This window comes from Gallinula chloropus, assembly GCF_964237585.1.
Source record: "Gallinula chloropus genome assembly, chromosome: 16".
Classification (NCBI taxonomy): domain Eukaryota; kingdom Metazoa; phylum Chordata; class Aves; order Gruiformes; family Rallidae; genus Gallinula; species Gallinula chloropus.
Genome location: NC_140101.1, coordinates 10,308,065 through 10,321,336, shown reverse-complemented (window position 1 = coordinate 10,321,336; position 13,272 = coordinate 10,308,065). Strand labels below are relative to the sequence as shown.

Below are 13,272 nucleotides of genomic sequence, written 5' to 3'. Positions count from 1 at the left end.
GATTGGTGCCAGCTGCCTTTAGGGCTGCCCTGACCTTGTGTGACCTTGAGATCACGCCCCATCTCTTGTCCTCAGGCTCCCTGCATGCCAAAGGGGTGGATGCTGGGCTGCCCAAAGGGGGATGTGGCTGTGTGCTGAGATGTGCTGGCAGCAGCGGAGCCTTGGAGAAGGTGCCATTGGGGCAGACTGTGGGTGCTGGCTGTTTGGCAGTACACAGCCTGGGGTGTCTCATCTCAGACATCACAGAGGAGAGCAGGCAGCTGAGCTTGGTCATGGGCTTTGCAGGCACAGAACCACCTTCCCTTTTTAAGGAGCGGGTGGAAATCTGGCTGTAAAATCAGCTCCATTGATTGTATTTTTTCTATCTTTTCATTCCTCCCCCTGGCAGCCTGATTCAGCATCTGCCCATGTAAAGCTCAGCTGGGCTCAATTTGCCTTCTGTAAGGTGAGAATTAAATGTCATTGATCCAGGGTGTCCTTCTGCATCCTGCTTTGGTTGAACTAGTCCTGAAACCAGACAGGCAAGGAACTTGTGAAGTGCTGGGGTGAGGGGAAAACAAACCAACCAAACCACTTGGGATCTGCTGAGATACAGAGTAGAGTGTTGGGACCTGGTGTAAGGAAAGTCCTGGGAGCACTACAAAAGTCCACCAGCACTCTACTTCAGAGATACTCTTCTGTAGACTGACTGTGAGCACATCCCAGAGCATTCCCAGACAGAAAAACCTCCCCAGGCTCTCAGGGCAGGTACAGCAGCTGGCTGGGGCAGCAAGGCTGGGCTGGGCTGAGCTCTGCTCTGCTTGTATCCAGCCACCTCTGAGGATGAGCCCTGATGCTTGCCAGTCAAGCACACGGTGCTCTACAGGCTCCCCACAGAAGATGCCCTTCAAGCAGGCAGCAAGCGGGAGACATGGAGCTGTCAGGGGAGGGCAGCAGGTGAGCTGAACTGGGCAGGCTTTGAAGGAAATGGTAGGCTTGGGATTGGGTCCTCTCCTAGAGCTTGTCACTTCCCTAAAATGGGATGGTTTGAACCATGTGAATGTCAGCAGAATACAAAAGCAGAGTTAATGTCTTGTTCTCCCCCTTGCCTTCCTTCCCCCCCTTCGCCACCTGTCTTGAAGCACATGCAGCAGAGAACTAGCACTAAATATTTACATTTAAAAGCCAAGTGCTCTTTATACCAGATCTACCAAAGGGAGGAAGGAGAAACAAGCACAACCACAACTTCATGTAGGTACAACGGACAGCGCTGGAAGAGGAAGGTGAAGGGGACAGTGAAGTACTAATCTGAGAAAATTTAGAAGTCAGTTAAATTTGTGAGTATGAGCCAGCATCACGTGCTAAGTAACTGCATGAGCCTTAATAGCTAAACAGTTTTGGTTGTGTTCTTAAGCTAACTTACTTGGATTTATTTGAACTTTAAACCTGAACTTCCTGGATTCAGAGTAAATTTTAGGGATGATTAAAGAAACTGCAGCCAGCAACTACCATCCTGAATGCATGAGCCCTCCCTAGCACAAAATACAAGGCCAACTGTCTACATCTGCTCTAATCTATTTTTATACGACTTGCTTGTGACTTCTTGCCCTGCTGTTCACTAGTTCTTAAGTGTGTAAGTAAAAACCACGGTATTTTACTCCAACACAGCTGTTTAGCACGTGTGTATAACTGACACTGAAAGCAGAGTTGTGTTTTTCAAGAGGTAAGTCAAAATATTCAGGCTTTAATTTGCTGGGTTTTGACAAACGTTTATTAATGCAAGTCTCAGCAACAAAAATTATTGCAGTATTTCCAACCAGAAGGAATGTTATAGCTCTATACTACAAAGCTTGTATGACACACACACCACTTCTTCAACCTCTTTCCATGCTGCTTTGTGTATCAAACATACTTGGAAATAACCTGTATAGGTGGCTCTACAATCTTCTGAGACAGCCTGGCCAAAACACCCGAGCCTGTGTCACTCACCCCTACACTATCCCACCTGTAAAGCACAAATAACAAAATATATTTTTGCTTCTAAGAGCTTCACTTATCTGCAGAAAAATAGAACTGCTTAAGGGTGAGCTAGTTAGATTATGAAAGGGCCCAAGCACCCACCCTGGGCCTCCCAACAAGTCTGAGGAAAAAGCATTCATGATTTGATCCAGCTAAAAAGGAGCCAGATAGCATTGAATGAAAACACTAATAAAATACTGAATGCCTTCTCATTCTTCTCTCTCGAGCACGACAGAGCTGTAGCTGTGAAACATTTCTCTAAGAATTGGACACGTTAAGAATGAACCTTCCAAACACTGCAAAAGTTCAGAACAAAACCTAAAAGGCTTCCTTTTTTTCTTTTTCCCCCCTCAAAACAGTGAAAACAGCCTCCAGAGCTTGAATATCCACAGCACAAACCAAAAAAACCAGAGGGAGGTAATCTGATCTACAGTGCTTTTGTTAAGGTGTTCAGAGACTTTAGTGCATTTGTTTTAGAACTAAGCTTGGAAACTATCTTCCATTTTTCATTTTATTAGAAAACTAAACTGTATGAGGCAAAGAAACGTTTGATCAAACACACAACAGTGAAAACGTGGCACTGACAAGGCGTTTAACCCCACTGTCACCACAAACTCTCGATTCGGGATTCGCTGTTGCTCCCAGTCAGGTGTACATCATTTCTGCCATGTGAGACATCTTCTTGGGAATATACAGGTAGTACTCCATGTATCCCGACAGGTCTTCAATAGTCACGTCATCCACAAAGGCTCGAGCTTGCTCAGAACAAGACCTGGGAGAACCTGACGAGGCTGCCCCACACGGGGCCCTGCTCTGAAGGGACTGGGCGTGGGCTCCCAGGACGGCCTTCTCGCACTCGGACAGGACGCTGCGCAGGCCAGAGAAGGAGTACACCTCCATGGTTCTCCACTGCTTGCACTGGCATTTCTTGTCCGTACAAGGGCACTGCTTGCCGTTGCTAAGCATGGATAAGGACTGGAAATCTGAGGTTTGGCTAGAATGCAAGCTGGTTTCAAAGGATGAGGAGAGAGCAGGGCAGTTCTCTCTTGATTTTTCCGAAGGCTCCTTGGTGGTGAAAGCTTCCAAAGGTTCAGTTCTGTCATCGCTGACCTCAAAGTGAGAATCGTGCCTGTCCTTCGTACCGTGCTCTGCTGGAACAAAAATGTCTGCAGTGATGTTGCTCTTAGAGGTGTCTGCCTGGGTTTTGTGTTTCAGCTGGCTGGTGGCTTTAACATTGCAATACGTGAACTTGGGAGGATGCAGGACGGGAGACTTGGAGCGTCTGCGACGTGGGACTCTTGCGGATCCTCTGGAAGGTTTTCTCACACACCTGCAGGGTTGTAACAGGTAAGCAAAGTAGGTAATTCCACAAGCTACACCACAGCTCAATAAGCTCTAAAATGTGGCCAAAAACACTTAAGAATTTTTTTTCCCATCCACTTAAAAAAGCAGGTGTCTGGTCACAGTCTGACAGAGCAGCGGATGAGTCAAGAAACTGAGGGTCCCCTAAGGGAAGGCCACAAACAGCCCTTACTTGAAGGTACTTCCCTCCCAAATCTTTGGTGTAAATCAAATGAAACTTTGTCATTCTGAACTGAACTATGGCGCAGAACTTGAGCATCAGTTAGAGCTGCTGGCAGAATTGTAGTGAGGATCCAGGTACTTCAATACAGAAATAAAATTACCCAAGAAAGAGATGAGAGGGGGGTTACAGAGGTGTAAGACTTGAAGAAAAGGACTTCTGAGGAAAACCAGTGGAAGATAAAAGTTTTAGGTACCCTCTCTAAGAGGCAATATGGACATCTTTGATGAAAGCCCCTTAAAAAGCATCACAGCAATCAGCTATGGTATAGTTTTGTAACAGAAAGGAGAGAAAAGTTATATTGAAGCAACTGATTAACAAATTTCACTGGAAACAGCATGCAAGTGTTAAATGCCTCACAGCAGAACCACAGGCACAGCGCAGCGAATGGTAAGCTTTACCCATGCCAGGCTTCCTTTGAGCAGACAGCCTGTTGCTTGGCTCCATCCACGGCTGCTCTTGGTGTTCTGGGAACCGCCCCGTCGCCCACAGACAGAGCTGCCGTACATCTGGGTGAAGAGGGAAACGCCACGTTACAGCAGTGCCTGGACAGGCTGCTTCAGAGGGCAAGATCCAGCCTATTGCCTTCAGAGGCTTCACTATGATGTTTAAGTCTGCAGCCTTGAGTTCATCTACAGTCAGTGGTTAGAAACAGGGATCTATCCAGCCACTCTTACAGCACTGACCTCAGTCAAGTGTCTAAAGATAGGTGAGATGAAATGAAAGGAGGCCAAAATGCCCAGGGGCTGATGTCATGCCCTATTTGGACCAGAACGACACGTTAAAGGCATGTAAACTCAGGTTCCAAATGTTCTTGTCAGACAATAGTTGTTAAAGATAGACTCCAACTCATCTAAAACGCAAAGTCAGGGACCCACAGCAGCAGCAGGCTGAGGAGCTGGTGGAGATGTGGATAAGGACAGCACACAAGGACATATTGCTAATCTTTCATTAAATTTCTCAGATAAACATGACTTAAAAACCCACCTGGCCCTGGAGGTCCAGACAAGAAATATAAATGCCTCAGCACATGAATCTCTATTTATGATGGTGCTATGTGTGATTTGGAACACAGGATAGGAAATTGTAAGAAACTAGGCTGAAATTCTAGCAGAAGAGCCCAAGCACCCTGCCTAAAGTTGATCTTAATGAATTTGCCACAAGCCTTGAGCTGTTCAAAACACATCTGCAAAATGTGATCATGTAATGCTACATGAATGGACAAACAAGTTCTGTATCACACGAGGTGACTCTGGCTACCAGGGGCAGTTAACAGCGGGCTCACTGCTTCAGGAGGGTCACTTCATCTAATTTCAGTTAGATGCTGTGTCAAAAACAATCCATGATAACGTACAGCTTTGCCTATTAGATGTTATGACAACTGCATTGCCTGGGAAGCGGTGCAGTTGTCTGCTCCTGGACAGCAAGAAACCTGTCACCAACCAGGAGCATTTGTTTACAAAACCCAACCCAAGTCCCCCAGTGAGCAACTGTCAGATCCCAGGGTCCTTCCCGGGGCTCTCTTACCCTGCTGCGTCCACTCTCAGCTTTTTGAAAGCCGTTTGCAGACTCTCTTCCTCTTCATCTTTAGCTTCCAAGTCCATTGACGGGCCCTCAGTGTGTAACCACCTGTGCCAGAGCAAACACGGGCGTTAGGATTGGATGGGGAGGCCTGAGCACAGGCAGCTGGGGGGCACAGACGGGGGGGGGAAAGGGCACGAAGAACGGGAGCTCGTTCCTCTGGGGGCGACCCCCACGCGCTCCCCGCCGCCTGACCGGGGCTGCCCCGCGCTCGTCACCGCGCGTCTCGCCACAGGCACAGCGGGGGCAGCCGGGATCCGGCGGTCCCTGGCACCAGCGCGGGCGAAGGGGCCGAGGCCGGGCCTCGCTGCCGCCGCGGCCCCGGCAGCGCAACGCTCCCCCTCGCAGGTCCGCGCCACCCGCGCCCCGACGCGGCTCCCGCGAGGCCTCTGCTGCCCGCCCAGCGGCGGGGCCGGGGCCGCGGCTCCCCCCCGCCCCCCGGTGCCCCCAGCCCTGCCCCGGCCGCCCCGCTCGGCGCCCGCCCCGGCAGCGCCACTCACCGCCACACCCGGCCCGCGCTCGGCGAGGCGCGGAACACAACAGGAAGTGAGGTCGCTGCCCGCTCGGAAGCGCATGCGCGGGCGCTCCACCCCGCCGAGCCTGCCAGCGCCTCCGCCCCTGCCGGGGGCGCGTGCGCGAGCCGCGCTGGCCCCGCCCCCGCCCGGCCGCCGTTGCTTCCGTTGGGGGGTCGAAGCGGGAGGGGGGGTTCACCCGGGCGGTGTGGCCCGGCGGGAGGCGGCGGGGAGCCGGGACGGGCCTGTCTGCGGGCGCGGTGAGTGAGTGCGGGCGGCCCCCCCACCCGCCGCGCGGGCCCCTCCTTCCCTTTCCCCCTTCCCGCCCGGCGGTGAGTGCCGGCGGGGCCCTCCCCCGCGGGTCCCCGGGGCCGCCGCCGGTCCCGCCGCGGGGTTAGAGAGCTCCGGGGGAGCCCCGGTGGGGCCCGGGCCTGTGCTGAGTCACCCCCACCGCCCGCTGAGAGCCGGGGTCGAGCCCCTGTGCCGGGGCGGGCCCGGAGCCGCGGGACCGGGGCGTCACGGCGCCGGGGCGGCCGGGCCTGGGGGCTCCCCGGGGGCCGAGGGTGGGCGAGGGCGCGGGGCGGGAAAGCCCGTGAAGCTGCCGGAGGGCTGGCCCGGGGCCGCCGGTGGTCCCTCCGCCCGTGTGCCGCCCAACGGCCGCGCTGCGTCCCCGGGTTGCTGCGGGCCGGCGGTGTCCGGGAGCCCGTAATCCCTCTGCGGGCCCGTCTTCCGAGGCGGGCGCGGGTGTCGGGGCCTTGTCCCGCCGCGGGGGGTGGCTGCGCGCCCCGCGCTGGGCTCGCGGTCTGAGCCGTTGGGGAGGAGCGGGGATGGACAGAGAGCGGCTCCTGACACACCGTTAAACTGGGGCTGGTTTTCGGGGAGACTGGGGTTTTTCTGGGCGCTGGTGCACTTAAACGTGTGCTTAGTTATTGCAGAGTGAGGGAGGGGGTGTGTGAGTGAATTCTGCACCGTCTGGAGGGGTCACTGCATCAGTGTTGAAGGGCAGCACGGGAACGTGTAGTCCGAGACTGGGAGTACAGTGATTTCAAGTGCTTTGCTGTCATTTTTTGTGCTAGGGTGAGATAACAGGGGGGTGGCATTTAAAAAAGAAAAGCTTGTGGGCTGCATGTTTCATTTTAAAGCACAGCCTGCTGGGGTCACAGTGACCGTGTATTCCACCAGAGCAGCAGTGTCTAACTAGGAGCAGCAGTGTCTAACTAGGAGCAGCAGTGTCTAACTAGGAGCAGCAGTGTCTAACTAGGAGCAGCAGTGTCTAACTAGGAGCAGCAGTGTCTAACTAGGAGCAGCAGTGTCTAACTAGGAGCAGCAGTGTCTAACTAGGAGCAGCAGTGTCTAACTAGGAGCAGCAGTGTCTAACTAGGAGCAGCAGTGTTTAACTAGGAGAGAATCTGAAAGAATCCCATTCTCAGTTGGGCATCCTGCTGTCAGTCGCTCCAGCCTCTCGTGTTTACTTGCTGTCTGACTCACCAGACAACGTGTGCCTTGAAGTTGTTATGATACATTATCCTCCTGCGTGTGTCATAATAGCCGCCTGCAATACAGGGCGTGCGGATGAAATCATCGCAGAGCGAGCAGCCGAAACAACCGCGGGGAGAGCTGCCACCTCCAGCTGGAATGAGGTTGTGAAGGAGTAGAAATTCCCGCTCTGTGTCTGCATAGGAAACTGAGCTGCAGAGGTTCTGATTACCCCTCTCTCTCTCTTCACCAAGGTCTTTTCTTCCCCTGTTACAGCAAAGCTAGTGCTTAGTTGGTAAGGTAGCACTAAGGCAGGCATTACTGCTGTGTTTTTAGGTAGACTTAGTGCTCCATGGAAGTGTGTTCATGTTTCAGGAGCTGTTATGTGCTGGGTTTGGATAGTTACCTTTGTAACAGGTTCTTGGAGCTTCAGGGAACTACTGAAGCTCAGAAGGGTTGAGGTTAGCAGGGATGCTGGAGGCCCAACCTCCTGCTCAAGGAGGGTCACCCCACTGTGGTTGTCAGGGACCATGTCCAGATGGCTTTTCACAGAATCACTAGGTTGGAAAAGACCTCTGAGATGGAGTCCAACTGTACCTGTCCTCTACTAAACCATAACCCTAAAACACCTCATCTACCTGTCTTCTAAATACATCCAGGGTCGGCGAGTCAGCCCCCTCCCTGGGCAGCCTGTTCCAGTGCCTGACAACTCTTTCGGTGAAGGTCTGATCTGACCCTGCCCTGGTGCAGCCTGAGGCCATTCCCCCTCATCCCATCACCTGTCGCTTGAATATCTGCAGGGAGGGAGAGAAGCTCCACAGCCTCCCTGGGCAGCCTGTGCCAGTGCTCGGTCACCCCCACAGCAAAGTTTCCTGGTGCTCAGACAGCACCTCCTGTGTTTCAATGTGTGCCCGTGGCCTCTGGTCCTGTTGCTGGGCACCATAGAGAAGAGCCAGGCTCAGTCCACTTTGTGACCACCCTTCAGGTATTTGTATACACAGGTGAGAATCCGCACAGGTCAGGTCCCACAGCCCAGGGCACCGTTAGTCCCTTTGCCACAAGGGTGCAGTGCCGGCTCGTGTCCATCCCAGTGTCCACCAGGACATGTAGAGCCTCTGCTGCAAACCTGGCATGGGCTTGTTCCTCCTCCCCAGGCCAGGCTTTGTGCTTCACCTTGCTGAAGTTCATGGGGTTCCTTTCAGCCCCTTTCTCCAGCCTGTCGAGGTCCCTCTGGATGGCAGCACGACCCACTGGTGCATCAGCCACTTACCCCAGTTCAGTGTTGTCAGCAGACTTGCTGAAGTTACACTCTGCCACGTCATCCAGATCATTGGATGACTGGGGTTCCTGGGGGACAGCAGGATGACCATGAGCCAGCAATGTGCCCTCGTGGATAAGAAGGCCAGTGGCATCCAGGGGTGTATTAGAAGGGGTGGTTAGTATGTCAAGAGAGGTCCTTCTACCCCTCTGCTCTGCCCTGGTGAGACCACACCTGGAATATTGTGTCCAGTTCTGGACCCCTCAGTTCAAGAAGGACACAGAACTCCTTGAAAGAGCCCAGCACAGGGCCACCAAGGTGATGGAGTGGAGCACATTCCTTATGAGGAGAGGCTGAGGGGGCTGGGCCTCTTTAGCTTGGAGGAGACTGAGGGGTGACCTTATTAATGTTTATAAATATATAAAGGGTTAGACTCAGGAGGACAGAGCCAGGCTCTTCTCAGCGCTGGCAGCGATAGGACAAGGGGCAATGGATGCAGCTGGAGCAGAGGAAGTTCCATATGAATGTAAGGGGTGATGGAGCCCTGGAACAGACTGCCCAGAGAGGTGGTCTCCCTTCTCTGGAGGCATTCAAACCCCACCTGGATGCATTCCTGTGTGATTTAGTCTGGGTGATCCTGCACTGGCAGGGGGGTTTGGACTAGGTGATCTTTCAAGGTCCCTTCCAACTCCTGACATTCTGTGATTGATGAAGATGTAATCAGGACTGGATACTGTACTGACCCCCGGGGTACACTGCTAGTTACTGAGCTCCCACTAGACTTTGTGCCAGCTGGTTGAACTTAAATACTGAGCTGGAGGTGGTCTGGTGTAGAACTGACACTTGTCTCAGTGGTTTCTGCTCAGCAAAAGCAGAGCCTGTGCTAAGGAACCAAACCTTGGAGTATTTTTTAGCAGGAGTGTGGCTGGTGGAAGGTGTGCATGTAATACTGTAAGACAAACAGAAGAGTCTGTCTGGACTGTGATGGATGTGCAAGATGCTATTGACACCAAATTTTACTTTAAATTGCTAACTTACCTCTGCAGTTGTACAAGAGACTGTTTGTTCCATCCTTGGGTATTGTAAAGCTGCTTCTGAATCAACTTTCAGAAATGTTCTGCTGGGCTGACCTCAGTGTGCTCAGCGTGCTGCTTGGAGTTTATTTTCATGTTTTGTGCTGCTGGGCAACTAATGTTTTAACAAGGCACCAGTCCTTACGTTCTCATGTCTCTCTTTCTCCTGCCTGAAGCAGTGTGTGGTAACTGTCACCTTCTGGCCACCCCAATAATGAAAACGGAAGCTAAGGACGGAGAAGAGGAAAGCCTGCAGACAGCATTCAAGAAGCTAAGGGTTGACACTGCAGGGTAGGTAACACCTCAGGGAGGTACAGGGTTAACATTACTCATGTGGACTTGAAGGGAACACCCTTGCTGTTAAATTTGAAGGAATGAGGGGGCTGCAAAAGGTGAGGCACTGAAAGCCTTCGTTCTGGTTAAACCCATCAAGGTCAGTAGCTGTGGATGGTGCTTCTCAAGGAACTGCCATTGGTTTGAGTCCTGTCAGCTCCCAACAGGCCTGAAGGAAACCTGACAATAGTCAGGTTTGACAATGTGCTTGAAATGAATTTTGGCATGAATCTGGCTGCCAGAGGTTACATCCATGGCACTAGGAGTCTGTGCTTGAAGTTACCATGTTGTCATGGCTCCAGAGGCCTGTCATGAGAACAAACTCCCTTCTTTTCCCAGGAGAGAAACGTTCTTTCCATGTCAGTAAAGGAGAGCCATAGATTCAGTGCCTGATTCCCACATAAATTATTTTCAGTGCTGTCCCTCACAGATTTCCTATTTATAACCAAAAACACTAAATAGGAAAGAATGTTTTTTGTGTTGTCTTGTTTTGTGGGAAATCCAACACGTGGCACTTGCCCTCCCTGTCCTGGGGAGCATGTGTCTTCTCTTGGTGATGGTCTTTTTCATTTGAGTGGGGAGGAGAGGCAGAAAGCTTCTACAGAATGTTTTTTCCTCTGAAAAATGTGCACTGTTACATATTACTTGTTTAGTACTGTGTTTCAGTAAGCTATTTTGCGTGATGCAGTTCAGGTAAGTGACATGAAAGTGTAGGTAAAGCAATGTGTAAATATCATGGTGGGCTAGAATTACCTAGAACTTAGACTGTGAGTAGATGGGTGTCTGAAGTTATCTTTCATTTAAGTAATTGCACCCATTAGAAACTAATCACCATGTAAATGCCTCTCATTTCTTCAGCATCTCTCCTCCTGCTCCCTGGTCAGACATACTTAGTTACTTTGGAGTTTTTACTTCAGTTTTTTGCTCTGTGATCATTATCCTGTAAATGGAAAATAGCAGATGTTTGACTAATACTGTGGGCTCTTAAATCAGGTAACCCTATCCCAGATCAGGGTGTGGGGACTGGTTTTCCCTTTTCAGGGAATCTGCCCTGCTTACAAACTAATTTAATAGAGGATTTGAAAAATAATTTATTTCTGGATTCCAGTGTAATATGTGAAGTCACAACTTGGAAAAACTCTTCTTCAGATTGCTACAGCTCTTTGAAAATGGGAGTTTGGGGTGAATTCTTAGTACCAAAAAAAATAGTAAATTTTCTAAAGTCCCTGGCTTGAATACCAGTTGAAAGTTTGTCACAACTCTGTTGCTCAAGTGGCTGAACTTGCAACAGTATGAAGAGTTTTAGCTTATGCTGTGTGAGACAGAGGCTTAAGTGTTCTTCAGTTATACAAAGTCTATTTATGTCCAAAGAACATTTATTTTTAGGAAAGAATGGCTTATTTGTCTCTGGAAAAAGAGACGTGTCTCCTCAGTGATGGTGTTTTTCCCCTCTCCTGGGAAACTGAAGCTGAGCCACTGTGTGTGTGTGTGTGTGTGCTTTGTCCTTGACACGTGGAGTTCAGATGTGCAGTCTAGCTGCTGAATGGCATCATGTCTGGTGGGAGAGGCTGTTACACAAAGGTCTGTGATAGAAGGACAGTGTTTGCACACTCCTGATTGGGGTCTTTCTGGGCAGATCTCAAGCTGCATTGTAAATGATTTGGAGCAGTCTTTTCCAGGAAAGACAATTTATAGCTCTTTTTCAGTTGCTGATGCTAACCAGTCTAGGCTGTTAACTTTGCATTCTGTCTTTGCAGATCTACTTCTCTCTCTGTGGGTGAAGGGACCAATCCAAGAGCACTCATCAGGACAGTGGCAGAGGAACCCAAACCTAAGAACGTCTGTACTCCCAAGGAAGCCTGGCATGGGTAAGAGAAGCTTGAGGTTATCAAGCTACTTGAAATGATAGAGTTGTCACAAAAGTGGGATTGTTTACCCAGTGTGCAGTACACCACTGGCCTTGAAGGAGAATTTTAAATAGACAAGGTTTTAGTAACTACACCCCTAAACAGAGGGCCTGAGTTTTCTTTATTAAAGGTCTATTTAAAATACTCCACACCACCTTCTTCTGTTCATACATTGCTACTATTATTTATGATTATGTGACGTGAAAGGGAATGCTGTTCAGCTATAGATTGCTAAGCATTATAGATGTTTCTTAATATAAAAGTGAACTGCTTTTTTCAAGTCAGTCATGAATGCATCTCTTTCAGTCGTGTGACATTGTGGAAGCTGTCACTGTGCCTTGGGAGCTAGATGAGAATAAAGAATTGGTTTCTGGAGTGTCTATGCAGAACTTCACGCTCATCTCCTTCTGAAACAAAGCCACCCTTTGCCCTTGATTCATCAGTTTTGTGCTGTCCCCTTGTGCTTTGTCCTTTGAGGTTATTTTGTCATGTTTCACATGCTTTACTCATTTTCTGACCTTTGGGTTTCATTTCTCATGTGTTTCCTTTATATTTTATACAGCTGCTTGACTAGAACTAAGTCAAGTTCCAGGACAGCAGAGTACCCTGAGCAAATATTCTGAGTTTAAAGCTCTTGCATGTGATATAAATGCAGGAGAGGTTTTGCCTGATGCTGTTGGTGATCTGGCAATAAGTCTTTCAGTGACTCTTCACTCCCTCTCATACCCTTCTTTCCCTGGTAGGTCTGTGAAGAAGCCTTCCAGAGGAGTCGTGAGAACCCAGCGTCGCAGACGTTCCAAGTCTCCAATTCTCCATCCCCCAAAGTTTATCCACTGCAGCACAAAATCACATTCCACGTGCAACCAGCTCGTGCACCAGAGCCAGATCGATGCCCAGGATGACAGCAACGGGTTTGGGATGCCGCTCCCAAAGGAACCTTGTGTGCACGAACGATGCAGCGTGGCTCCCGACAGCCAGAACGGAGCCGACGTGGAGTCTCTGGGATCTTCTGTTACACGGTTGGTGTCAGAGATCAGACAGGAGAACCCTCCAGCTGCTGTTTCTCTGGTATCCAAATCAAGCCTAACGACTGCAGAGCTTTCTGACTTCCGATCCATGTCCAGGCTGAACACGAACGAGCCGTGTGCGTGTGCAGGTAAAGCCTGTCAGTGCAAACGATGGCAGGAAATGGAGGTGTACAAATTCTCTGGCTTGCAGAACACCCTTCCACTGGCACCTGATAGAAGAACAGTTTCTGAGGATCACTCCCAGTCTTTGTCATCAAGAACTCCCTCAAGTTCTCCACGCTCTTGCTCTGAGCAAGCCAGGGCTTTTGTGGATGATGTGACAATTGAAGATCTGTCGGGATACATGGAGTACTACCTGTATATTCCCAAGAAAATGTCTCACATGGCAGAAATGATGTACACCTGACAGCAGTGAGCACTGAAAACAGAAGGGTTGGGTGGTTTAAATTTGCCCTCCGTCACACTGGTGTGAGATGCAACCCACTCCTTGCTCTCTGTGCTTGCAATAAAAACACTTCTCTGCA

The 13,272-nt window shown here is 50.4% G+C and overlaps 2 protein-coding genes across 2 annotated transcripts; one reads left to right on the top strand and one right to left on the bottom strand.

The window, feature by feature from the left end:
- Positions 1-1,736: 1,736 nt before the first annotated feature.
- On the bottom strand, positions 1,737-5,668 carry LOC311197594 (oxidative stress-responsive serine-rich protein 1-like). Its single transcript, XM_084271373.1, has 4 exons — positions 5,662-5,668; positions 5,108-5,209; positions 3,982-4,089; positions 1,737-3,328 (listed from the first exon to the last, which is right to left on the bottom strand). Exons 2-4 carry the CDS (start codon positions 5,182-5,184, stop codon positions 2,644-2,646), a joined length of 870 nt encoding a protein of 289 aa, XP_084127499.1. The 5' UTR covers positions 5,185-5,209; positions 5,662-5,668; the 3' UTR covers positions 1,737-2,643.
- A 197-nt stretch (positions 5,669-5,865) lies between these two features.
- On the top strand, positions 5,866-13,246 carry OSER1 (oxidative stress responsive serine rich 1). The gene is made up of 4 exons (XM_084271578.1): positions 5,866-5,933; positions 9,657-9,771; positions 11,571-11,681; positions 12,464-13,246. Exons 2-4 carry the CDS (start codon positions 9,695-9,697, stop codon positions 13,152-13,154), a joined length of 879 nt encoding a protein of 292 aa, XP_084127704.1. The 5' UTR covers positions 5,866-5,933; positions 9,657-9,694; the 3' UTR covers positions 13,155-13,246.
- The last annotated feature ends 26 nt before the right edge of the window (positions 13,247-13,272 follow it).

Coding starts and splice junctions, on each gene's coding strand:
- OSER1 (XM_084271578.1), top strand. CDS start 9,695: ATGAAAACGGAAGCTAAGGACGGAGAAGAGGAAAGCCTGCAGACAGCA. Junction 9,772..11,570: donor CTAAGGGTTGACACTGCAGG/GTAGGTAACACC, acceptor CTGTCTTTGCAG/ATCTACTTCTCTCTCTGTGG. Junction 11,682..12,463: donor CCCAAGGAAGCCTGGCATGG/GTAAGAGAAGCT, acceptor TTTCCCTGGTAG/GTCTGTGAAGAAGCCTTCCA.
- LOC311197594 (XM_084271373.1), bottom strand. CDS start 5,184: ATGGACTTGGAAGCTAAAGATGAAGAGGAAGAGAGTCTGCAAACGGCT. Junction 4,090..5,107: donor CTGAGAGTGGACGCAGCAGG/GTAAGAGAGCCC, acceptor CTCTTCACCCAG/ATGTACGGCAGCTCTGTCTG. Junction 3,329..3,981: donor TCAAAGGAAGCCTGGCATGG/GTAAAGCTTACC, acceptor ACAACCCTGCAG/GTGTGTGAGAAAACCTTCCA.